This window comes from Typopeltis vanoorti, chromosome 1 (genome assembly GCF_054136105.1).
Source record: "Typopeltis vanoorti isolate ZY-2024b chromosome 1, IOZ_Tvanoo_1.0, whole genome shotgun sequence".
NCBI classification, from domain to species: domain Eukaryota; kingdom Metazoa; phylum Arthropoda; class Arachnida; order Uropygi; family Thelyphonidae; genus Typopeltis; species Typopeltis vanoorti.
The window spans coordinates 45,970,820-45,997,072 of NC_143549.1; the positions used below are offsets into that span (position 1 = coordinate 45,970,820).

At 35.1% G+C, this 26,253-nt stretch overlaps 1 protein-coding gene across 6 annotated transcripts in view; it reads left to right on the forward strand.

Moving 5' to 3' along the window:
- Positions 1-26,253, forward strand: part of LOC150109944 (mitogen-activated protein kinase 14-like) — a 354,973-nt gene that overhangs the window by 137,180 nt on the left and 191,540 nt on the right. For all 6 annotated transcript variants that reach the window (XM_090397321.1, XM_090397320.1, XM_090397323.1 and 3 more), the window contains 2 exons: positions 13,751-13,798; positions 25,959-26,073. In XM_090397321.1, the coding sequence (XP_090253447.1) occupies positions 13,751-13,798; positions 25,959-26,073 (163 nt within the window). The remainder of the gene's footprint in view (positions 1-13,750; positions 13,799-25,958; positions 26,074-26,253) is intronic.

The following is a 26,253-nucleotide window of genomic DNA, read 5'->3' on the forward strand; positions in this document are numbered from 1 at the left end:
CTCCCCTTTTCCGCCTATCAACTAGTTTCTGCAACCCACAAATCTTCAACCTGTTCTCATATGGTTCATTCCATAGACCTGCTATCATCTTAGTCACTCGCCTCTGGATCCTCTCAACCTCCTCCCACATCAAGAAGGAACCGAGGTGACCAAATCTGGGCACAGTAGTCGAGATGAGGTCTTATCAGGGCTCGGTACAGAGGTACAATAACTTGTTTTTCTCTGCTCGTCAAGGTATTTTTCAACAACCAAGTGAGTTGATGAGCTGATTTAGCTACTTTCGCAATGTGCCCCCTAAACTTCATCTCCCTATCCACCAACACTCCCAAGTCCCTGGCCTCATCAATCTCTTGGAGTACAGTTCCACCAATGTGGTATACTGCTGCTAATCTTTTCACTCCGAAATGCATAACCTTACATTTTGTCACATTAAATTGACATCCATTCTCCTTAGTCCAGAACTCCAATCTAACTAAGTCATCTTGCAAGACTTTGACATCTTCTGCATTCACTATCGCCCTACCCAACTTTGCATCATCAGCGAACAAATGAACTGTCCCACTTAGACCCTTCCCTATATCGTTAATGAACAGATTAAACAGCAGTGGTCCAAGAACAGAACCCTGTGGCACACCACTAGTCACAGGCCGTTTTTTGGAGTCTACTCCTGAATAAACTACTCTTTGATATCTCTCCATCAACCACCCAGCTATCCATCTCACCAACCCTATATCCATTCCCATATGTTGTAGTTTACGGATTAGAATTCCATGTGGTATCCTGTCAAACGCCTTTGCCAGGTCCAGCAGTATCATTGTAAACCCATTTCCCTTATCCAGTTCAGCCGTCACCTTGTTATAAAACTTGAGCAAGTTACTGAGGCATGATCTACCCTTCACAAAGCCATGCTGTCCTCTGTACAGTATCTCATTTTCATCAATCCATTCCTGTATTTTTCCCTTGACTACTTTCTCCAAGACCTTGACAACGACTCCTGATATGCTGATCAGTCGGTAATTTGCAACCATAGTCTTGGATCCTCCTTTATGCAGTGAAACTATTTTCCCCTCTTTCCACGCCTTCGGGACTAAGCCAGACCTGAGACTCAGATTAAACAACATGGTCAAGGGCACTGATAATTCATTAGCCGCTTCATGCAAGACACGTGCCGGTATACCATCCAATCCCACAGATGTATTCACATTAAGGTTCTGTAATAGACTATTCACCTCCACTTCATTCATCACAATTCCCATATAAACTAATGGTTCCTTCATTTTTTCAACGTCACCACCTGGATGATATACTTTTGCAAAGTGCGCGCTCAGTAACTCCACTATATCGACTGGTTCAGTGAACTCTTTACCATCGTCATTCCTTAAAATCATTTTGCCATGTACAGTTTTTTTCGTGCTTGCAGCATATTGAAAGAACTGTTTGGGATTCTCTTTTTCTTGCATAGCTAGTTTCCTTTCATAATCGGCTTTTGCTGTTTTTACCACACTCGTTATCCTTCTGGCCTGTACTTTATACCTTTCGTGTGCCTGCAGGTCACCCCTTTCTTTAAATTCCCTCCATAGTTGTTTCTTTTTTTGCAGCTCAAGCTTAATGGTGTTATTCATCCATTTAACCTCTCCTTGTTTCACTATTCTGACCTTAGGTTATACAATCAGCCATAACCTCCTGTAAATGCTCTTTGATCACTTCCCATGCTCTATCGACGTCCAGCCCTTGCAGTTGTACATGCCATGGCACTGATCCAAGCAATCTCCTAAGCTTGTCATACTTGCCAGCACGGTAATTCCACATATACCCTGTCTTAATCACAAATTTCACACCTTTAGCCACCTCCCAGGTCAAGACCTTATGATCACTCTCACCAATAGGTGGCAACATGGTCATATTCATTACAGTCAAATTCTCAGATACTATTACCAGGTCAAGCACTCTCACACCCCTAGTATTTTCAATTACATGCTGTTTCAGATAGTTATCCCTTAATAATTGAATAAAATCCATTTCCTTCCTCACATGTGTCCTCTCCTCCTTCCAATCAATGTTACCATAGTTGAAATCCCCCATAATAATTACCCTCCTTCCACTCATTTCATCAATTTGTTTATGCATACCATCTCCACCATCTATTCCATCACCTGGTCTATAGCAACACCCAACTGTATATTTTATTCTGCCAATATCAATCTCACACCAAATAGCCTCAAATGAGCTCCTTTCACTATCCTGCAATACTTCAATTCTCCTTGGCTGCAGTTCATCAGCTATCATCAATAACACCCCTCCCCCAATTTTATTCTCTCTGTCCCTCCTAAACATACTATAACCTACAGATTCTATCCCACTAACTATATCATCTTCCGTCAGCCATGTTTCACTAATGCCAATAACCTGTGGCCAGGAAGAGCCAATCAAGGCCAAAAATTCTTCCTTCTTGTTCCTAATACTCCTGGCATTAGTATACATGAATTGCAGTGTTCCCTTTGTTCCACCCCTATCTTGATGCGTTATTCTAAATATCCCATTCCCATTTTTTGTCCTTATTGCTGGTTCAGGTACATTATATACATTTTTACACTCAACTGTCTCACTGATGTCTGGATATCCACTTCCCCCCCCTCCTTGGTAGTTCTAGTTTCCCTGGTTCTGCACATCCATTTTCACTTCATTCAGCAACACTTTTTCCAGTCTCCGCACACCAAGTCCATTCAAATGCAGGCCATCCATCTTGTATAAGTCCTTTCGCCCATCAAACTCATTCCACACGTCCACAAATTCCACACCACACCGTCCGCATAACCTGCGCATAATATCATTTGCGATTATGGCCCTCCTTCTAAACTCCTCTCTGTCATACCGCGGTAACAGACTCACCATTCTAACTCTGTCACTCTTTTCTTTCGCTACCTTTAACAATACTTTCAAGTCCTCTCTCATAAAAAATTTATCACCTTTCAATTCATTCGTACCAGCCACAATTGTTATTTCTTTCACCCTCTGTTTTTGCACTCTAATGCTCTCACTTACATCCTTAAATTTCGCACCCGGTAAGTACGATTTAGTTACACTCCCATCTATTACTCCTCTTAATAACGAGTCACCATATTATTGCTTTAATCATTGAGAATGTATATGTAAATGCACCTATGAAATTTGAAACAGTGCCATAACATTAGGAAAAGTTTTAAAAATTTTTAATAACACTAATAAAGAAAAATTGTTAAAATAGCTACACATATCACCACTGAATTAGAAACATCACAGAAATCAGTGGTTTTTATATAGGCATTTGACTGCCAGTACCGATCCTCTTTAATTCCCTGTGCATATGGTTCAGTGAGATATGGGTCAGAACAGCCTTCATCAAATGTTTCAGTCAATTGCTGCACACAAGAAGTTCCATATGTATGTATGTACAAACCTTTGTAGACGACAGTGACAGTCTCATTCCTCACAGACTGTCTTTTAGGCAAACAATGTGGGTTATTTTTCCACTAATTAAACATCTGAAATATCTCACCTTTAGAGAAACCAGTCAGCTCTGCTGTTTTCGAAATCATGGCTCCAGTCAGCCTGTCACTGACAGTACTTTGTTGAACTCTGAAATATCCTTTGTTTTTCCACTGGTGACAATTACTGACCAGCAGCATTCTTAAATAGTTGCCTAGAACATGTGTTGTATTCGACCAAGAATTTTACATCAAGTGCATAAGTGATGTTTACATGCATCTGCATAAAGATTTCAGATTTAGTGGCCGTTATATGTACTTCTAAACTGTTTGTTCTCCTGCTTCCTTAGTGCTTGAACTTTTATGACATACAAAATGTTTTTTTTTTTTTATGTGGCTATCTTTCATTATATAGAATACTCAGCATCTCTTGAGGCAATCTAGTATTGATTATCATCATGAATTATAAGCAAATTATCATGTGGACTGTTTTTAACTCTCCTCCTCCCTGCAACATATGAAAGGTCACAAGACATAGAACATTGTATGGGTAAGTGGTTAAGGAGAATGAATGAATGAATGAATGAATCTTAAATTTGTGGGATAGAGGAGGTGGGGGGGGTCATAAAATTATGTTGTGAAATGTAAGGCATCCTCTCTTTTGTTTTTCTCATAAAATGCAAGACAGACAAAAAAGAGGATGCCTTACATTTTGTGTTTGGAACTCTATATGCGAAATCCATTATTGTATTCAAGTAATATTAGTCTTTACTAATATAGTAACTAATTGATATCTTCCAGTTGACATGTGTTTGACATCATAGCAAACTTGTAGGAACCACTGAAATAGTTTCCTATAGTTTGAACTCATAGTTGAACTATGAATACATTGAGTTTAATTATTTAAACTCAATAATTAAACTCTGCAGATACTTCAGAGAACATTATTCTCTAATTTTAACGTGTGCATAGGTTTATGTGTTCATCACATGTTGAATTGAATGTAAATGGCATTGAATTGAACACAAATTGATAAGAGAATAACTATTTATTAACTTAATAGCTAATATTTCGCTGGTGTTATATCCAACATCTTCAGAGCACACAAACAAAGTTTGTTACAAATGCGAGACAACCACAATTTGGTGTAACAGTGGGGCTAGTATAAGTAATTGCAGCATGCAACACAAGACTAAAGTCCTAATATGGCACCATCTAAGTTTAAAAAATAAAAATAAAAAAAACAGTAGTCCAAAGTTTTGAAAAAAATAAAATGAAAATAAATATTAATTTGGTCTTAAGATGACAGTCTTCCAAATCTTTGGTAGATTTATACAGCCATACTTGTTAAGGTTTGGAGTATGTTTTAAGGCTTCTGTTAATTCCAGGACTTGTAGAAGCTTCTGTGCAGTAATTTTGTTTTTTTCCAATTGATTCTGTGTGTGCTGGGATATCCAAAGCATGGTCTGCCAGACCAGACTTGCCACAGTGAAAATGCAGAGATTTTTTTTTTTAATTAATTTATTATTATTTTTAAACCTAGATGCTGCCGTATTAGGACTTTAGTCTTGTGTTGCACGCTGCAATTGCTTATACTAGCCCCATTGTTACACCGAATTGTGGTCTCTCATTTGTGAGAAACTTTGTTTGAGTGCTCTGAAGATGCTGGATATAATACCAACAAAATATTAGCTTTTAAGTTAATAAATAGTTATTTTCTTATCAATCTGTGTTCGATTCAGTACCGTTTAAATTCAATTCAGCATTCTGTAATTTTGTTTCTTTTAAACACTTCATTATGCTAGGCTTGAAAATAGTTCTTTATATATATGCACACACGCGTGTGTGTATTTTAAAAATTAAATGACTGGATACTGAGGGATAAAGTAAAATATAGTTTATTAGCACAACTAGTTTCGTCTTTTAACAGACTTCTTGAAGTGCAAAAAAACTTGAAGGAATAAACTAAACAAACAAAGCGTTTGCATACACAGTTCAGTATTAAAGCATTGCAGTTTGTTATTTAAAACTGTTCTCTGGATAATCTCATTGTTGGGCATGTGCATGCATTCAGAATCTTGTGAATGCCAAAGTTGGATAGCAGCATAATGACAGTCTGATAGGTTATAACTAAGGTTGTTATTAAGATGTATAGGATTAAGGATGATTTCTTTAGATTCCATTGTCCTTCTTTCTAGTTTGTCGTAGCAACGAAAGATATTATTTGATCTGTCCCATAGAACTTGAATGGATTAGGTTTTCTTCATTAGTGTTAACAGAAAAGAGAACATGGTTTGACAGAGCGCTAGCCCATATTCTGCCATATGTAACGTCCCTCTTGTGTTCGTCAATACATAATTCGATGGACTTCTCAATCTGGCCAAAATATGGTTTTTCACAGTTACACCAGATCTGGTAGATGCCAGGATATTTAAGGCTATTGTGCCTCGGTTTGGGTCGGCTCAGTAAGGAACGGAGTTTAGGAAAGGGAATGAATAATGTCTTGATACTGTATTTCTTAAGAACTTTGGCCAGTTTGGGTGAAACAGAGCTGATATATGGTAGAGAAATATGACCTTTTATACTATTGGTGTCTTCACTACGGCATGGGAGAGGATTTAAAAGTAATTTATTAATTGTTTTCTTGGACTAACCATTCTGTTTGAAAGTAGTATGAAGAAATTTAAGCTCTTTGTTAATCTCCTCCTCTTCACAAAGAAGGGAGCAAGCACGATTTCCTAGCGTCGAGATGATTCCAAGTTTTTGAGATATCTGTTCGTGTGAGTAGGTTTCCTGTAAATTGAGATTTTAAATTTTTCAGAGAAGCGAGTGAGGATAATGGAATTTAAAGAAATCAACTTTAATCCTTTACATTTTAATAACAACCTTAGTTATAACCTATCAGACTGTCATTGTGCTGCTATTCAACTTTGGCATTCACAAGATTCTGAACACATGCACATGCCCAACAATGAGGTTATCCAGAGAACAATTTTAAATATCCAAATGCCAATGCTTTAATACTGAATTGCATATGCTAATGCTTTGTTTAGAGTTTATTTCTTCTACTTTTTTGCTTGGTTTTCTCTTTTTTTATGCACCTGAAGAAGTCTATTAAAAGACAAAACTAGTTGTGCTAATAAACTGTGTTTTACTTTTATCCCTTGGTATCCAGTCATTAAATTAGATAAAGATTTTATTTATTTAGCATATGGCATTATAAAGACACATGACATCAGAATATATAAATACATATTTGTGCAGACAATAAAAATGATACAAGTAATGCACATATACAAATATCAGGTTAAAAAAAAAAGAAAAAAACTATCATTTTAAGTCAAGTTCAGATAGCCAATCAAAAGCTGAAGGATCTGCCTCAAAAAAGTCTCTCAGGTTACCAGGGCAGGCTCTTATGCTGCATTTTTCCATAATGTGCTGGATGGTTTGGTTTATGGCCCCACAGTCGCATTGGGGTCTAGGTGATCTTCCCCACTTGCGTAAGCTGTTTGCACAGATACCATGTCCTGTGCGTATCCTATTTAGGCTTTTCCACGGTGGCAATTTTTCTTTCCAAGTTTCTAGCCATTTCGAATTAACATTGAAATTGCTATTTACTAGTTCTGCAGCCAGTATTAGTGGAGGCCGTCGGGATTTAAGGCAATTCATATTTATATATGGGAGGTCTTCATGTATCGGCAACAGGGGATTGCTGTTTATTTTTTTGTATTCTTTTACTAGAGCATTTTGTCTGTGCAGGTTCGGTGGTGCAATATTGCTCAAAGTTGGAAGCCAGTAGAAGGGAGTGGATTTGACACAACCTGTTATTGTCCTCATCACTGCATTTATTTGTGTGTCGATTTTCTTTATATGAGGACTGTTTAGCCATACTGGTGAACAATATTCTGCTGCATAGTAGACTAAGGCCAACGTGGAGCATCGCAGTGTAATAACAGAAGAACCCCATGTAGAACCACAGTTTTTGTATGATGGTTCTGATCTTTAAAGAGAGATTCTCCAGATGTCTTTTGAAAGATAGTGTTCTATCCAGGGTAACACCCTGATATTTAGGGAAATCTTGGTGCTGCAGCATTGCGTTGTTAAAGATGACCTGAAGTTTTTTATTTGCCAATTTGGTGTTTAGGTGAACAGAACTAACCTCGGTCTTATTGAGGTTTGGTGTTAGTTTCCATTTATGAAAGTATTCCCCAATGGTTATAAGGTCATTTGTGAGCATATTTTCAATGCTCTTGTGTTGAATGGCGAGGGCTATGTCATCAGCATAAGCAAATTTTTTTGACCTAGTTGTCGGTAGATCAGATGTATATAAGTTAAACAAGATTGGTGCTGATACTGAGCCCTGTGGGAGCCCATTGTTCAACTTTCTCAGTTTGCTTATTTTGTTTCCCACTACCACATGGAAGAACCTGTCAGAAAGCATGTTACCAATAAGTCTTACGATGGATTGGCATAGTATGACTTGTATCAGCTTGTATAGCATCCCCTCTTTCCATACTGTATCATATGCAGCAGTAAGGTCAACAAGCACAACAGAGGTTTTCAAACATCTCTGGAAGCCTGCTTCGATATGGGTAGTAAGGCTTAGTACTTGGTCCGTACAACTACATTCAGTCCTAAAGCCTGCTTGCTCCAATTCTGTTAAGGAGGAGTCTCTCAAGGAGCTTATCTTGGTCTGTACTTGGTCCGTACAACTACATTCAGTCCTAAAGCCTGCTTGCTCAACAATTGGAGCAAGCAGTCCTAAAGCCTGCTTGCTCCAATTCTGTTAAGGAGGAGTCTCTCAAGGAGCGTATAACAGCAACTGAGGAGTGCAATTGGGCGATAGCTCTCTGCTTGATCTTGAGGCTTGTTGGGTTTAATATTGCTATTATTATTTTGGTTCTCTTAAAGGCTGTTGGAAGATTTCCCGTCCTTAAAATGTGAGAAAAGAATCTTGTTAGCCATTGATGAGCATTTTTTCCACAGTTTACCAAGAATTCCAGGTGAACACCATCAAAGCCTGATGCTTTGCCGGTTTTCACCTCCTTTAAGGCCTCAGTTATTTCGTCTGTGGTAAATTCTCATGAAAATTGGGAACTGCCATCTGCACTTTGTCGTAAGTTTCTGAGTATTCGTTTAACTTTCTGTGTGTGTGTGTGTGTGTGTGTGTGTGTGTGTGTGTGTGTGTGTGTGTGTGTGTGTGTGTGTGTGATGATCGAAGGCTCTAGACAGCGCAATTATTCAACAGGCAATTAGATCTTGAGTCTTTACGAGCGATTGGATTACTTCCACCTAACTTCTTTAATAGGCTCCATGCTTTTCTACTTGGTTTTTTAAAATCTAAGTCCTCTGTAATTTTTATCCATTTTTCTCTGCGCTCATTATCAAGCTTCTGGAGTAATTCAGCTATGTCACAGTTGCCAGATTCTAAGTAGACTTGGTATAGCTCTTCACAGTCTTGATTCCAGCCAGGTATGTATTCCTTTCGGAAACCCCTTAGAATGTACTTCTTCGCTGTTGATATGACTGCTCTGATAAATCTGTTGTGGTTTTCACTAACAGGAGGTATCCATCTTACTATTTTATCCAGTTCTTGTGAAAAATCCTGCCAGTTCACTTTTCTAAAATTCCATCTTGGTCGTGGAATAGACTGTATTATTGGTATTTGTATTCCTACTTCTACCAATACTGGGCAATGTTGGCTGTGTGGAAAATCTTCACAGACTTGTCTTGTTGTGTTTATTGGCTGATTTTGCAAATTTTGGGTAACAAAGCAGAGGTCTGGGTTGTATTCCCTCTTCCATGCTGCAGCCTTAAAGGTTCCTTTGTCCTTTGCATCAAATATTAAGCTAAGATTGTTTTGCTCAGCCCAGTTTGTTAATGCTTCACCATTTCCATCATTATTATTGTAATTTCACATGGTGTGATGGCTGTTAAAATCTCCTATGTAAATAGTGGGATGTGGAAATATGGGAATTACTTCAGGTGGCCATTCTACCAGGGGAGGCTTATAAATGTTAACCACTGTGAGATCTTCAATTTTGGCTATGATAGTGTGTATATTCTGATTAATATGTGCTGATATTAAGTGGGCATTCTCTATATTATTGTGTACGTAAGTTGCACAGCCATGAGCATGGTGATGTGTAGCTCCTAGTATATCGTCCCCTGCAATTTTTCCTCTAGATTTTAATTGTTGTTCATTATCTGTGTGCGCCTCTTGAATGACAGCTATGCCTATATCATTTTCTCGAAGGACATGAGAGATATTGACTTTTAGCAAAGCTGATTCCTTCAATGTTGAGTTGGCAAATCCGGAAATTAGCACCTAGTTTTCTTTTCTTGTGGTCGTTTAGTGATTGTATAGCTTGTAATTTTATGTGTCTATAGCCAGGAGATTGTTAAGATAGGTCTGGCTGCCAGCAGTCACTCTAGCTCATTTAGCATTACCCAGAGTGCATCGTGTGGAGGCGAGTTAGGAATACACCCCATTAAATATAGCAATAATAGACAACAGAATTAGTAAAGCTGGCATCGTTGGAAGTCATCTGAATAAATTTATATGGAATAAGAAAAAATTAGTCAAAACACTAAATTAGATGTATACAAGACGATGTTCAAATCCATTTTAACTTATGAATTTGAGAGCTGGGTTAGAAATTAAACACTTGATCAAAGACTGGAGAACTCTGTTATGAGAAAGATTATTGGAGTGAATAGATGGCAACAATGGCAGTATCACATTCAAAATGAGAATATTAGGAAAGAACTTGCCATTGTTAGCATTCAGGAATGTGGTATGGTCACTTAAATGGAAGAGGACAGATTAGCAAAACAAATGTTCTTTGCCAGGTTGGCAGAAAAACAACCCAGAGAAAGACCAAGATGTAGATGGATGGATAATACAGTAAAAGGTGCCATAAAAGACAGAAATATAAGATCTGATAATATTGTTGACAGATAACTGGCTAATTTGGAGGAAAATTGATAAGAAGTTAGTAATGATTTGACTTTCATGTAGTACTATCATAAGATCCTGTACACCCCATGAGGGTAAGTCAGGAGTTTGATGATTATATATGTGTGTGTGTGTGTACATACATACATACATACACACACACACAGGGTGTCCCAAAATTCACGCAATATTTAAATTTAGCGCCATTTGTGCGGTATAGTGTTGCCAACGAGAAAAAAAAGACAGTGTGACAGCTGACAGTTCAGGGTTATTAAAAATGGAGCGCTACACGAAAGAACAATGCATTTTCATTATTGAGCAATCTTTTAAAAATAATGAAGGTTTGGCAGCTACAGTTCGCAATTTTTGTACAAAATATGGTCGGAATAGTGATTTAACTTCATCAACTGTGAAAAGATTAATTAAAAAAATCAAGGAAACTGGATCAATTAGTGATCTTATGCACTCTGGCCGTCCTTCAACAAGTCGTTCAACAGAAAACATCGAAGCAGTTCGTGAGAGTGTTGCTGAGAGTCCAGGAACATCAATTCAGCACCGTGGTCTTGAATTGGGCATTTCAAGAAGCTCTCTAGAGCGTATTCTCACGAAAGATTTGCATCTTTATGCTTACAAAGTTCATTTGACTCAAGAACTGAAGCCTACTGACCACACACAGCGAAGAGAATTGGTTGAATGGATTATGGAACAACAAGTGGATGCTTATTTTTCGAACAAAATCATCTTCAGCGATGAGGCTCATTTTCATCTTGATGGCTTCGTTAATCGACAAAATTGTCGCATTTGGGGTTCAGAAAATCCACGAGTGATTGTTGAGAAACAAATGCATCCACAACGTGTCACTGTGGTGCAGATTTTGGGCTGGAGGCATCATCAGTCCATTCTTCTTCGAAAATGCGGCTGGTAAGGCAATAACAGTTAATGGTGCTCGCTATCGGGACATGATAATCCAGTTTTTTGTGCCTAGATTGCAAGATATGGATGTGGACGACATGTGGTTTCAACAAGACGGTGCCACATGCCATGCAGCACGAGAAACAATTCAATTACTGCATGAGTCATTTCCTGGTCGTGTAATTTCCCGTTTTGGTGATCAGAATTGGCCGCCCAGATCATGTGACTTAACACCGTTGGACTTTTTTCTTTGGGGTTTTTGAGGTCTAAGGTTTATGCCAACAAGCCCACTACCACCCACGCCTTGAAGGAGGAAATTGAGTGTATCAACGAAATTCAGCCACATTTATGCAAAACGTCATGGAAAATTTCGACAAAAGAGTGCATATGTGCCAGCAAAGCCATGGAGGCCATTTACCCGATATACTTACAATTTTTAATTAAAAACCTGCATTTTCTATCAAAATTACTTCTTGCGTGAATTTTGGGACACCCTTTATTTATAAATACACAACTCTAAACCTAGCACAATGAAAAGAACAGGCAGGCTTTCAAAGTGGCTTTAATACAATGGACCATATTTAAGTTGTACAACAGATTATTGAACGGTGTAATGAATCTCAGTTACCATTATGTCTTGGTTTTATTGATTACGAGAAAGCCTGAGACTATGAGAAATTATTATTGAGATTATAAGAAATTATGAGAGAAAAATTCTATAAAAACTTTTGCAGTACTTAAAGCATTACAAAATCAAATGGAGGAGCTATACATCAAATCAGCATACATCAATGCCACAACAGCAATTCATTTCAATAGAAATATCTCTACTGTGGAAATACAGAGAGGTATAAGACAGGGTGATACAATATCTCCAAAATTATTCACATGATAAATGGAAGATATTTAAGCCATTTGCACTTTGCAGATGACATAGTTATCTTTACTTCAACTGCACATAAAGAAGACCAAAATTATGTTCAATAGCTATGTCCAACCGGAAATAATAAAAATCAATAATGATGAAATTAAACAAGTAGATCATTACAAATACTTAGGACAACACATATCAATGGAACAACAATATCATGAACAAAGTTAAAAGAGGCACAATGCTTGGGTGGAAAGCATTTGGGAAATTACATTCAATATTCAAAAGCCAACTACTGTTATGCCTGAAGAGAAAAGTTTTAAACAATACATTCTTCCTATATTGACACATGGCTGTGAAACATGGACACTAAATGCAAAGGAAATTCAAAAATTAAGAATGACACAATTTAGTATGGAAAGAAGTATGCTTGGTATCACAAGACTAGATCACAAAAGGAATATGTGGATAAGAAACCAAACCAAAGTCTCTGACATCATAGGACGAGTGAAACATCTGAAGTGGCAGTGAGCTGGGCATATTGCTTGAAGACAAGATCAACGATGGACAAAAGAAGTGCTGGATTGGATTCATCGAGAGGAAAAACAACAGCGACGCTGACCTAAATCGTGGTGGATTGATGATATCATCAGATTTGCAGGAGTTGCATGGGAAAAAGGAGAGCCATGGACTGACAATTTTGGAATAATCTTGGAAAGACCGGAAAAAATCTTGGGCACCGTAGGCGCTACTGGGGGGGGGAGTCTCCCTGGTGTGGGTGGGTGTGGGTGTGTATATATGGTTTTTTAATTTAATATTATATATATATATATATTTATGGTTTACTGTTTTTTCTATTCTTCCTTTAACATTAGTCCTCATAACTTCATTCAAATCAATTTAAAACAGATATTGATTTTAAATGTTAAAATTCCATTCTAATTTAGTTACAAAAAAGCACCTCTGTAGTACAATTAGAATAATGATAGTGCATTGTGCCCTTCAACTGGAAAAAGCTGACTTTGATTCTCGTCATGATGAGAGGAATCTTTATATATGAGCTTTTTCAATTGAAGGTACCTAGCTGATCTATCTCATAAGAAAGTAACAGGGTTTATCTCTTGGCAAGTCAGGTTTTTGATACTGTATAGAGGCGAATTAGCCACCAGAACACATGCAATTTACAGACAAAAAATACTGTTGTTGGTGCTGGGCATTGGTTGTAGTTGTGTGTAGTGGGAGAATTAAGTAGTAGGGAAGATGGTGAGATGTGTGTAGTGGAGTAGAATGCTCTCCAGTGATGAGTCCTTGGTATCCTTGGAGGTGCACATAACAAATCGTGTGTTCATTACAGTGCTTCACTATTGAACTTTATTAATTTTATTTGTGTTTTTTTAAATCTAAATCACTTCAGTAGAAGACTTCATTCTTATCTTGTGGACTGTTGATTAAATTTAATATATATGTATGTATCTTTCATTGATATCTTTCACTACTAGTCGAAGTAGGTTGCATATTTTTTTTTTGTTTTTTTCTCCTTTTCAGGATTTAAAGCCAAGTAATATAGCTGTAAATGAAGATTGTGAACTAAAGGTAAGTGTCTGTGGGTGGGTGTTATATTTATTTTTTATTTAAAAAAAATAATATGCATGCTGAAGTGGTGGTTTTAACATTGTATCTACTAATTACAAAATGACTATATATTATTATTCTTTTTTATATAGCGAAACCTGTGTGTGGGGGTATCCATAACTATGGAAGTTATTTACTGTGGTGTACGTGTTATTCTGTAGTTATATTTCTTATCCCACTGTAAAAATTCGATGTTCCCAAAATAAATTATCTAAAGACATCGACTTTTCACAGTAGGAATTCACCCAAATTTCCTTGTGAAAATGTATATTTTAACCATCTATGTAAAGCTATTTGTATAAAGAGCAAAATAAGCCCAAAGGGAATTAACTCGCTCATTGTTTAAGAAGGGATGTAGAAGTATTGAAACCAAGAGCATCGCCCGAAATTCGGCATGTCTTTTGAAAATTGTTCGCAAGACCCATCGCAGGTGACCTTCAAGGTTAATATTGAAAGAGCGCGGCGTGAATCAAAAGGAAAGGCCCATATGCAGGATTAAGGTGGTAAAGGGAGGAAGTAAGATTGTCGGCGAATATTCGAGAAACATTATCCAGGGTTCTCAAAACTACTCGCAAGACTCGCACGGTTACGCTAAGGGTCCCAAAAACTTAATTCAAGGTGCAGGGACTCTGGTGTTTAAAATTTAAACTCCAGAGGTTGGTTCGGAGATGAGAAGGGCTTCATCCTGAGTGATCCATCCACGAGAGATCTAGGACCAGAAGTGCCGTTAAGTTCCGGTGGGGAAGACAGAGCGCCTTCCACCTATAGTCGTTCTGGTCACAGCCGAAGATATCCGGAGGTGATAAGGAGAAATATTGCCATATCGGTCCTGAAGTTGCACAACCTGACCTACGTAGAAAATCCTTCGTCGGGCAGTTCAAGACGCCAGAAAAACCTACCCTGTATCCTGCCAGCTGCTGCGACTATTCATCGGTGCCCTGTAATGCTTCGAGGAGAATTCCAAAACACGGAATAGAAGAGAGACCCCCCCCCCCCCTCAAGTGCCAGAAAAAGGACGGAAGACAAATGCAAGATAGGAAGAGACCCATGTGAGTCTATTTATTCAATAATTGTTTGTGATTTAAGAAAGAATTCCCTATTGAATTGTTAAATTATCTAGTTTAAGGAGATAGTATTTAGAGTGTTAACCTTTCTTCGTAAATGTGTGTAATCGCTAACGAATGAAGCATGAGCACAGTTAATTTCCCTTGGAGGAAATATTGAGCTATTGAAATTTCCTTGATTAACTATATGTGTACTTATGATTGAATTTTGTGATAGAGTATGTTCCTGCTATCATATCATTGGAATGTTTGAAGCTCAATGAAGTGGATTGTATAAATATAATTGCCTAGATTATGATTAAGTACTTGAAAGGAATGCAATTCTGAGAGATATATTTGTATGCATGTGTGTTGTATTTTGATTGATGCTAACCTAGGAATGTCAAGCGCACCTTACGTATTCATGTTATGTGTATAACTTACTGATAGTTGCAATATAAAGTATGCTTGCAGAAAGTCTAAGTAAGCGTGAAAGAATATGCTAGAAACCAAATTGAGTGATTGAGAGAGACTAAGAATTACCTTTCATAAATGAATCTTGTGATTTCATGTGATATGTACAATTATTAAACTAGGAATTAAACTTATTGTTATTGTTGATAATAAAAAAAAAAAAAATAGTTGTCCGATTCAATCTTATGCAATGCACTAATCCAAAAAACACTATTCAGATTAATAGCAGAACCCCAATGACTAGTAGTGATTTAAGAGTAATTTTTGCCATCACTGCAAACCCTGGCTAAAATAGAATATAAGTGATTATTTGATCTACTAGGGTATAAAAACTTTCTTTTGCCTAAGGGGAATTTCAGAGGTGCATTCTTCAAATAAATAAATATCTGGAGATCCCAGGTAAGAGAAAAATATACTTAAGGTAGAACAATAAGAAAAGAAAATACAAACAGATTATTATTATTATTATTCCTGACACCGCCAAGGAGTCCAAAGATTCATCACGGGAGGACATCTACAACTGTCTCAACCACTACACTGAACCTCTACTACGAATCATCTCTATCAACGCCATCTACTGCCCACCTCCACCAGAACTGGTATTCTATGTCTGTAAATTGCGTGTGTTCTGAAGGGCTGATTTGTCTGTATGCGGGATGAAAAACCCGAGTTTCCGGGAGAAAAAACCCTGCTACCTCCGTATGAGATTGGCTAACTCATCTTCGATTGAAAATTGTCCAGATAAAGATTCCTCCTGTCGCGATGAGAATCGAACTTAGGCCTATTCCATTCGAAGGGCGCAATGTACCGTTGTTCTTCCAGTTGCGCTACGGAGGTGCTTAAGTTAAAGAAATATATATATGATAAGATATATATATATATATATATATATATATATATATATATATATATAAATAAAAGGTGTTTATTAAATAGAGAAGATAACTTTAGTTTACAAGGGAGCAGCAATCGACTTTTGTTACACCACCCTTTGCCTATGAAAACGTTTTTTTGCTTAGCAGTTGTTATTGGTTTGTTATTAACTATAGTGGTGGGGAGTTGTTATTAACTCCCCACCACTATATCTCTGGGACACAGATATAGTGGTGGGGAGTTGGAATCATATTGTATAATGTTGTTACTTTTTCTGTCTGTATTGCTTTATTCTTTTGCCTTGATTTCGCTATAAAAGTGAATGCAGTCAGAACATTGAAATTAATCAAACTCAGAGTATCATTTCTTGATTTTCTACTCATTGATTTAGAACTTCCTTTCTTTTCACTGATGTGCATTTAAAGTAAATTGAAAATGGGTTTTAGTATAGTTATTTATTGTTGCACAAATGGATGCAAAAGAATTAATGGTCCATTTGCATTTTGGATTTCGATACTTCTGACTTGAGCATTGTCAGTAACAAACATGGCAAGTAATTCCATCCAGACATATATATATATGAAAAATTGGTAATCATATAAGTGGAACTTCAGTTTGCTTGCTGATTTGTACTGGTTTTTAATCAAACCATCTGCATGCTTATAAATAGACTTCAAGGAAGACTTTTTTAAACTCTAAAAATTTGCATGTGTTCGTGATATAGGTTCATGTGAAGTATGGTATGTTGGTATGTCAACGTAATTTTTATTCCTGAAAAACTGAAGGGTGGTAGGTCAATTTTAAGTTCATATTCAAAACTGAGCACATTGAAATCATACTTGACTATTCTTATTTTGAGTAAAATCAAAACAAACATTTTGCCTTGGTTTTTGGAAAATCAAATTCGTTGTTAATAACAGTTATTAATAATGCTCTTGATAATTTTATGCCATTGTGAATGTTATTTTTTTCATATAATTTTTAATGTATATCATTTGTAAGTGATATTTTCTGCATAAAGAAGATGAAAACTGCTATTACTTTTATTGGCTTTAAAAAAAAAAAACTTGTAAATTCAAGATAAAAAAATTATTATTATATACAGGTATCTCCATGTTGTCACAGTACTCATCATAGGAGCCCAACCTAACCTTTACACTCATAATGCCTCTCTTTAAACTCATTCACTCTTTAGATACAAGTACTTATGGCAGTACATTCCATTCATTCACCACTCACAAAATTTTCAATACTTTGTCAAGTATTGAAAAATTTCTTTTGTATCAATCTTATAGAATCCCTTTGGTAACTTAACTTTCTATCATGTTCTCTCTTTTCTGTGGATTGCAATGTTTAGTTGATAAACTAAATATTGCAACTCGCACATCTTCAGTATATCTGACTTGAGGCTGGTCACTTTTCTCTGGATCCTCTGAGTCACTTGGTCCAGATCACCAAGAAACCAAGGTAACCAAATTTTTTGCCAACTTTTAAAATAAACAGTCTGAACTTCATTTTTCTATTCACCATTACCTCCAAATTCATATCCTCATTAATTTCCTGCATTCTACTTTACAGTATGTAATCATTTCATCCTGAAAAGTCTGATACTGCAGTCTGATAAATTTGTTAACAATAAATTGAAACCATTATCTTTGCACACAGTGCCAGTTTATTTGAATCATCTAGCAGAATATCTACATCACCTTTATTAACTATTGCCCTCCCAAATTTGGCATCATCAGCAAACTGATTCTTCTTTCTCATCTGTCAGATGACGGGTTGAGTCCCCCTATGTACAAATCTTTGCATATTTTTGATTATCCCACCTTATATCATTAATGTACAAATTAGAGTATTGGCCTAGTACAGAGCTTTGAGGAATTCCACTAGCTGCCCTCATTCTTCTAAATTCCATTCCACCACATACTACTTTCTGGTCTTTGTCAGTCCCAAATCCCCAATCCTCCATGCCACCAGTTTCATATCATTCCCATTTGCTTTTCCATGAGTATTCTGTGCAAAAAACTCCTCTTTTTGGATTTACTTTGGCCTACTTAGTTAATTTTCTCTCATAATCTGATTTAGCCTTTCTTACAATACTAGTCAACCTTTTTGCCTAAAATTTGTACTGCTTATGAGATGCTAATCATAGTTCTCTTTATATTTCTTTCAACTCCTGCTTTATATTGCTACTCATCCACTTAACTCCCACTTGGTTACTCTTCCTGACCCTGAGTATGCAGTCTGATACTGCTTCTCTCAAACAATTTGACTACTTCCCATGTACTACTGACATTCTTTCCTTGTAATATCTTATGCCTCCTAAGTTTGTCATAGCCATCAACTTTGTAATTCCATATAACCTTTTCTTGACTGAGAATTCCAAATGTTTGACAACCTTCCAGAACAAGACTGCATGATCACTTTCCCCAATAGGAGGCATTGTGATTATCTTTTGAGTTTTATTTGCATTCTTTGCTACATGGCCCCCGAACTTCAACTTCCTATCTGCTAACATTCCAAGGTTCCTAGCCTGATCAATTTCTCCTAGCATAATCCTGCCACTATAATATGACATTGGATATCTAATCATGCCAAAGTTCATGACTTTACATTTACTGACATCCATTTTGCTTATGTCAACTGTCAAATACTTCTGTCATTAATGCATACATTGAATAACAGTGAACCAAGAACTGATCCTTGTGGAACACCACTGGTTACCTTAAATCTTGCAGATTTACATCCACCACATACTACTTTTTGATATGTCAGTCAGCCATCATCTTAAATTAAAGATGCCAAGAAATTATATTCTTGGTTTAATCCTTTATCCAAGTGTAAGCAAACAAATTTGTGCATGAAGTAACTTCACAACTGGGCAACTTGTATGTAGAAGCTAATGACTTTACCTCACTTGTCTTAATATCCCACAATGCAAAGCACATATCCTTATGGACATATATAATGTTCTGCATTATGGGAGGGGTCACTACCCAGACCAGTTTTGATCTTTATTGAGTCTCATCAGTGGGAACCAGACCCAGAAGCAATACCAAGGGTTGAAGTAATGCAGAATTCATATTTCCATGTACAAGTAGCCAATAGCATTATACATGTCTGTATGTGTTTTGCATTATGGGATGCTAACACAAGTGATTTGAAGTCTTTAGCCTGTATTGATGGAAGTTTTTTTCACTTGGCTATGCTACCAATGTAAATTTATATTTTGCACCTGAAGTATTTTCAGGACTGGGGCAACTCGTGGCAAAGGTGGTATAACTTCTCATCACTTGCCTTAGTATCCCATAATGCAAAGCACATCTCCTTGCAGACATGTATAATACTATGCATTAAGGGACGGGTCACTACTCAGACCGGTTTCAACCTTTATTGAGGTCTCATCAGTGGGAGCCAGATCCAGAGGTGGTGATACTAAGGTGGAAGTAATGGAGAAATCATATTTCCAAAAAAGAGTTGCCAAAAGTTCTTCAAATTTTCCAGCAAACCTTTATTTTAGGACTCAAAGCAATAATTTTCTCTTATTGGCCACCATCTGTACTGTTTTGTTTTAATTTATGTGTGAGTATATTTGCTCTCTAGTTTAATATATCTCTTAATGATTTGTAACCATATATATTTATATATATATATATATATATATATATATAAAATAATAATAATAATAACAGGTCTCTAGCTTTGATGTAATGGCAGTTTTTTATTTTCAGCAGAGGTCAGGCCAGTAGCTTTAATGGTTGACCAAATTACTGTGATTTTAGCATACCATGTAGAGTATAATGTTGCTTGTTTCTTTGTATATATGTGCATACTCCAGATGATGACCTTAACATGAAGGTCAAAACATTGAATGATTTTTTTCCCCTTTATATTAAGCTGAATTTTTACTATAACATGGTAGTTGTTTCCATAATTTTTTAATAATGCATGTCACAAGTTTGTTTTGCAACCCATCTGTTTTGAGTTAGTATAACACTCATGCACGTGGAATCCTGTCAGATACACTGGCATATCCATTCTACTTTTCTATCTCTGTTATAGAATATCAGCAGAATTTCTAAAGCAAGATACCATGAAATTCTTCTATCTACCAACCTTTGCATGTGATTTTGAACAGCATCTCCAATATCTCAACGACAATACTAAAGATACTGATCGGTCTGTAATGATTATTCTTATTACTTGACATCCAAGACTAAGGACTCATCACAGGAAGACATTCTACATTACTTGATGTGTTGGTCCTAGCTCCATCCTTATATAATGAAATTGCCTTGCTCTTCTACTAGGGTTTCTCTCTTGGGATGCAATTCTTGTGAAATTTGAGAATCTTTCTTGTCTCAAGTCCCAGGAAAAATTAAATTTACAAATTTGAAACAGAAAAGTAGTGAATTTATTATAATTTTATTATAATTAAAATTAAGTTATTATAATAACTTTTAACCTGAAACAGAAAAGTGCTGAATTTATTATAATTAAAATCAAGTTATTATGATGACTTTTAATTGTAGTAAAATGAGTATTGTATTGTATTGTATTGTATAGATTATAGGCAATGGTTAAAATTTTATTATAAATGAAAATATTTATTGACAGCAGTGAATACAATTTTATTTGTTATTTTATACATCTGTTGAATTTCTTTTAAATATTATACAACAATATCTTTATAAGACTAATATGACTATGAATCAAGTGTAATCAAGTGTCTACACATAAAGAGATTTTTATTGTACTCAGCTGCCCCAAGTTGGTTAGTTCATTCACAGAATTATACCTCATATCAGTTAGTTCATTAGTTAAACAGAAACAAAAGATCACTACCAGAAACAACAGACTTTCATGCTGTTGATGAAGTTATTATATTTTTCATTTTTACTTTTAAATTGGCATTGGCATTTGATAGCTTGATAAGATAAGAATTATTTATAATTTAAATTTTTATTAATTTTATTATTTGAATGTTTCCACTTCAGTTTCAAATGAAAATAAATCACCTGAAGTTTAGAAACACTAAGAAATGTAAAATTGCAGAAGTGACTCAGTGCAATTATTGTCCAAAGCAAATTTCATGTAAAAACTGCACGTTATTGGATGGGACACTTACAACACATTCAAGACACACATGTTCAAAGAAGTGCTGAGGTAAATATGGACCTTCAAGTAGCTCAAAAAGAATTAAGGCTGATCACTGGCAATTTTAAACTTTTGTAAAGCAAGACTGTCAGAGATGGATCTCAATTCAAACAACTACCAGTGCTTCTTTTATATGTGAATTTTTGAACCTCTATAAACATTAAAATAAATTAAGAATAATCAGAATTTGATGATGGTTTTAGTCTGACATTTGATGGGCAGACCAGTATTGGAAATAAGAGTTATTTCAGCATTATTGTTCATTCAGATGCAAAAATTTTAAATTTAGGATTAGTTTGTATATCTATAAAAAAAAGTTCTTCACCTGATATTCAGAGTATTGTGGACTCACAAATACAAGAAATTAGGATAAATTTTTAAAATATATTATAGCTATAATAAGAGATGGAGCAAGGTGATGTTGAAATGTGGATATGAAAACTCAGCTGGAACTTTATTCTGCTTTAATCATGCTATTTATTTAGCAGTTATTGATGCACTTTATAAAAATATAATAAATAGCAAATATACTTAAAAAATAATTTTTGTGAGCAAAATTGTATAGTCTTTGAAATTCCTGGGAACTTTTGGGGAAAAAAAGACTCAGAAACCCTATCTTCCACTCATCAAGAATCACGTACATACTGAAACTTTAGTTGAACAACCATAACTCTTGCATATTTCTTTAGCACCCCTGCTGATATCCATACAATTTCACTCTGTATTGGAATCAAGCTTTTGCAGTATCATTCTTTTAACTCATTGTTATGTTCCAGGGTGGGTCACTTCATCTCGGTGTATGCTTTGTGGCGTGGAAACAGATTCGTATCCTGATTATTTAATAAGATGAGTTTCTCTTTATACCTAGGCAATGAGGTGTTCAGACTTAGCTTTAACAAATGTTGAGTTCACAGTACATCTTAATATAAGGCAAATTTTAGCTTAATTCACTTAATGCATAAAGCATTTTAGCTTACCTCACTTGATGCATAAGGCACACCAAGTAATCTTGCTAAACTATGTTTAGTGGAGACAAATTCTTTTTAGTGACAGTGTCCATTCATCCATAAACAGTCTCTAGAAAGACCTCACTTAAACTGATCTGTCAACATTGCCTTCTATCATAGACTGTTCTTGGTAATTAGTTCATCTGCTTCTATGGATTCTTGAAAATAATTCTTAGCACAATTCCCATTTCCAAGGTGGGATTCTTTACAATTGAGTCTTATGCTCAGACAAGATTGAAATATGAATATATGTTCAAACGGTTTGAAATGTTAAGGTTGAAAAGGTTGAAATATGAGCGTGAAAAGTAGTCTCTTGCAGTTGTATTTAGATTATTCCTAAGAATGTTTGTACATTAAGATGTGAGCAAAATAGCAAGATGTTCACCAGAATATTGACCTAGAAAGGTCACCAAAACATGCATCCATTTGATGATAGATTACCATTGGTATTTAAAAATAAAAAATGGTATAAGAAAAAAAAACACACAAAACAGCTATTAAGAGAATTTTCTTTGTAAAAGACTGGAGATTTCAAATAAACTTATTTGTACATAATCATTCCTTTATTTTTCATCTTTTTTAGTTCATTATATTTGTAACTTTCTGAAAGAATACTTATTTAGCTATTAGGTTAAAATAAATTTGAGAAAATAAATAAATATACAGTTGACCCTTGAACAACACGGGAGATAGGGGGTGTCAATTCCTCATGCAGTCAAAAATCCGCATATAACTTTTCACTCCCCAAAAACCTAACTATTAATAGCCTACTATTGACGAGAAGACTTACCAAAACAGTCGAATAAAAACACCTGTAAATAATAAAGTAAGCTAGAGAAAAGAAAATGTTAAGAAAATCATAAGGAAGAGAAAATACGTTTATGGTACTGTACTGTATTGTATTTATTATTACCATCTGTCTGCATACAGGATGAATTTAGAGAAAAGAAAATGTTAAGAAAATCATAAGGAAGAGAAAATACATTTATTGTACTGTATTTATTGTTACCATCTGTCTATATACAATATGAATCGTCTGTCTATCAATATCGTCTTATATGACAAAACACCATACTTAGTATATGTATTACTAATACTAGACATCAAAAATGAAAAATATGAAAAAGATATTCATATTTATTTACAGGTATAATGAGTCATGCATTGATAATGAAGCAGCAGCAGTATGATTGCTTTATAATAGCCTGGCCTATATGCTAATGAATGAATGAATTGTTATAAAATTTTTATTTTATGCTAATTGATTAAAATTAACTAATTAATAACTTAATTTTATGCAGCTATGATTTAATACTGCATAAAATTTAGTCTAAGTGTTGATAAATTTTAACTTTTTATAATATATTTGTGTATATTTTATGCATTCATGACATACCTAACTTTTTCTTAATTTTTTTGATATTTCTAAGCTACACAGTTCATCTGCAAGTTTTTTCAAATTGTCGCAAATCTCCAAAAAAATTTCCAATATATTTATTGAAAAAAATCTGTGCGTGAGAATGGACCCATGCAGTTCAAACCTGTGTTGTTCAAGGGTTAACTGTATAATCTTTTTCAGTTAAGGTTAGTTTAGGCATAGTAGGTAATCTGAATGTAAATCCATTCACAAGTTTTGATTTGTAAGCTTGTGTTACTAGCTGATTATTGTGTACTAAGCAGTTATGGAAAAAATATAATGAGCTGGAGCATTCTTGTCATAGTTACACATTGATCAGCATTCATTATAACAAAAATATGTAGACAGCTACTATGTTAGTGTAATAATTTAGAATAAACTAAAATAATTGATATTTCACCCTTCATATCAGGGTCATTGTCTGGAGTATACATAGAGATAAGTTACATTACAATGCACATAGTATGCTAAAGTAATCTAATTTGGTCAATGACTAACACAGCTTGTCTAGTGGGGGAAGCACCTACTACATCAAAGGTGGGGTCCTGTTATCTATTTGACTAGATATTACTAACAGATAAATTAAAACAAAATAGTATCAGTGATGGCCAACATATGAAGTAAGAGCTGAAATTATTGCTTTAAGTTGTGAGTTTATGGAGAACTTGAAACAAAAGTCATGCGGGCTGAATGCATGTCATCCATATTCTTGGTTTTAGACCACCACCATTGTTGTTTAGATTAGGATGGTTGATCAAAATTTCACAGGCTTAAATTTTTATTCATACTAAATTTAGCATGATGTAAGGAATAAATTTCTTTTCAATCAGTTTGGCATTGAGTGGTATGAGCATGATCAGAGAGGCTGAACGCTGAACACAAACACTTTAAATTTAACATTTGATTTGTGTTCTTTTTTTCTGGATTAGAGTTGGTTGCCCTGTTTTGCCATTATACAGGTGCACTGGATTTGGTATACCCCTTGGGGGGGGGGGGGATCGTTGATTGAGTGAATTTTGTTTTTCAATTTTGTAGGAGTTTAAAGGTTGCAACTGTGTAGTATTCTGTTTTGGCTGTTGTTTGTAATTTGTATTTCCATTTTCAAGTGTAGTTTTATGAAGAATTTCATTGATGGCATTTTTGCTATAGCAATTGTTTATAAACATATGCTAATAATTTATAATTCATGTTTAAAAGTTTGATAATTAAGTAAATTATTATTGCACTGTTTTTGAGGGTGTTAATTTTAACACTAACATCATGATTATACTACATGATAAATAAACAGTGATGAATAGACTGTCTAGAGTGTACTGTGATTATTCTACATGACCAGCAGCAAAGAATAGACTGCCTAAGAGAAGATGTGACAAGTGTTTCCAGAAATAGAAGTGGTTTGTGTTTCTAATTTCAGTGGTAAATTGTATGCATATAAAGGCATAAACTTCACACTATCACCTAAAACTGTTAAACTAGTTTCATGCTATATTGTGAAAGGGGTAGTATATTTCTTCCAACTAATATAGCTAATGTTTAGAAACTTGTAATTAAAAATATGTAGCATCTCACCAAAGCATAATTAGCAGCTATCAAATCATTAAAATTAAAGATAAAATAAAGATGAAGCTTATAATGATATGGTTATCACAAAGATAATGCTGCTATTATTTTAAACAGATCAATTTACCTTTAATGAATCATTTATTCTGACAGCAATGCTTATCAGCTTGTGAACTATAACTAGGGATGTGCTGGTACATTATTAATAACTGGTCTTGCTTAAAAAAAGAAAAAAAAATTGTTATCTCTTTGCGAGAATTACAACCCCATAAAGGTATAAATGAATGTCATTATCAGCAAGCATTTGTCTAATGAAAACATAATGCAAAAAAATAAAATAAATAAATAATAAACATTCTTGAGCATTGTCCCATATTGTTGATATATTTGTAAAGGAAATTTTACTGTAGTAAATGTTCCACTATAACAGACTATTATTCCTATGCATTCTATCTGTTTGCTTCTAGTGAAAGTTAACTGTATTTGTTTATTTGTTTATATTTGTCATTTATAAATAAAATCTTTTAAATATGACCAAATAATGCTTTCTTGAGGTATTCACTTCTCAAATACATGAATTTTATTAGATTTTAGACTTTGGATTGGCTCGGCATGCTGAAGTAGAAATGACAGGATATGTTGCAACAAGATGGTATCGAGCTCCAGAGATAATGCTAAATTGGATGCATTATAATCAGACAGGTTTGTTGTTGATTTTATACTTGTAAATATTTCTTTTGAAGTATTTTGTTGTATTATGCTCTTATAGTTTCTTCCATTGTATGGTGCATCTTTTCTTAGATAACACAAGAAGTTTAATCTACAAATATAATGATTAGTCATAATCAGTTAGTTATTGATTTCATGAAAGCACATAACATG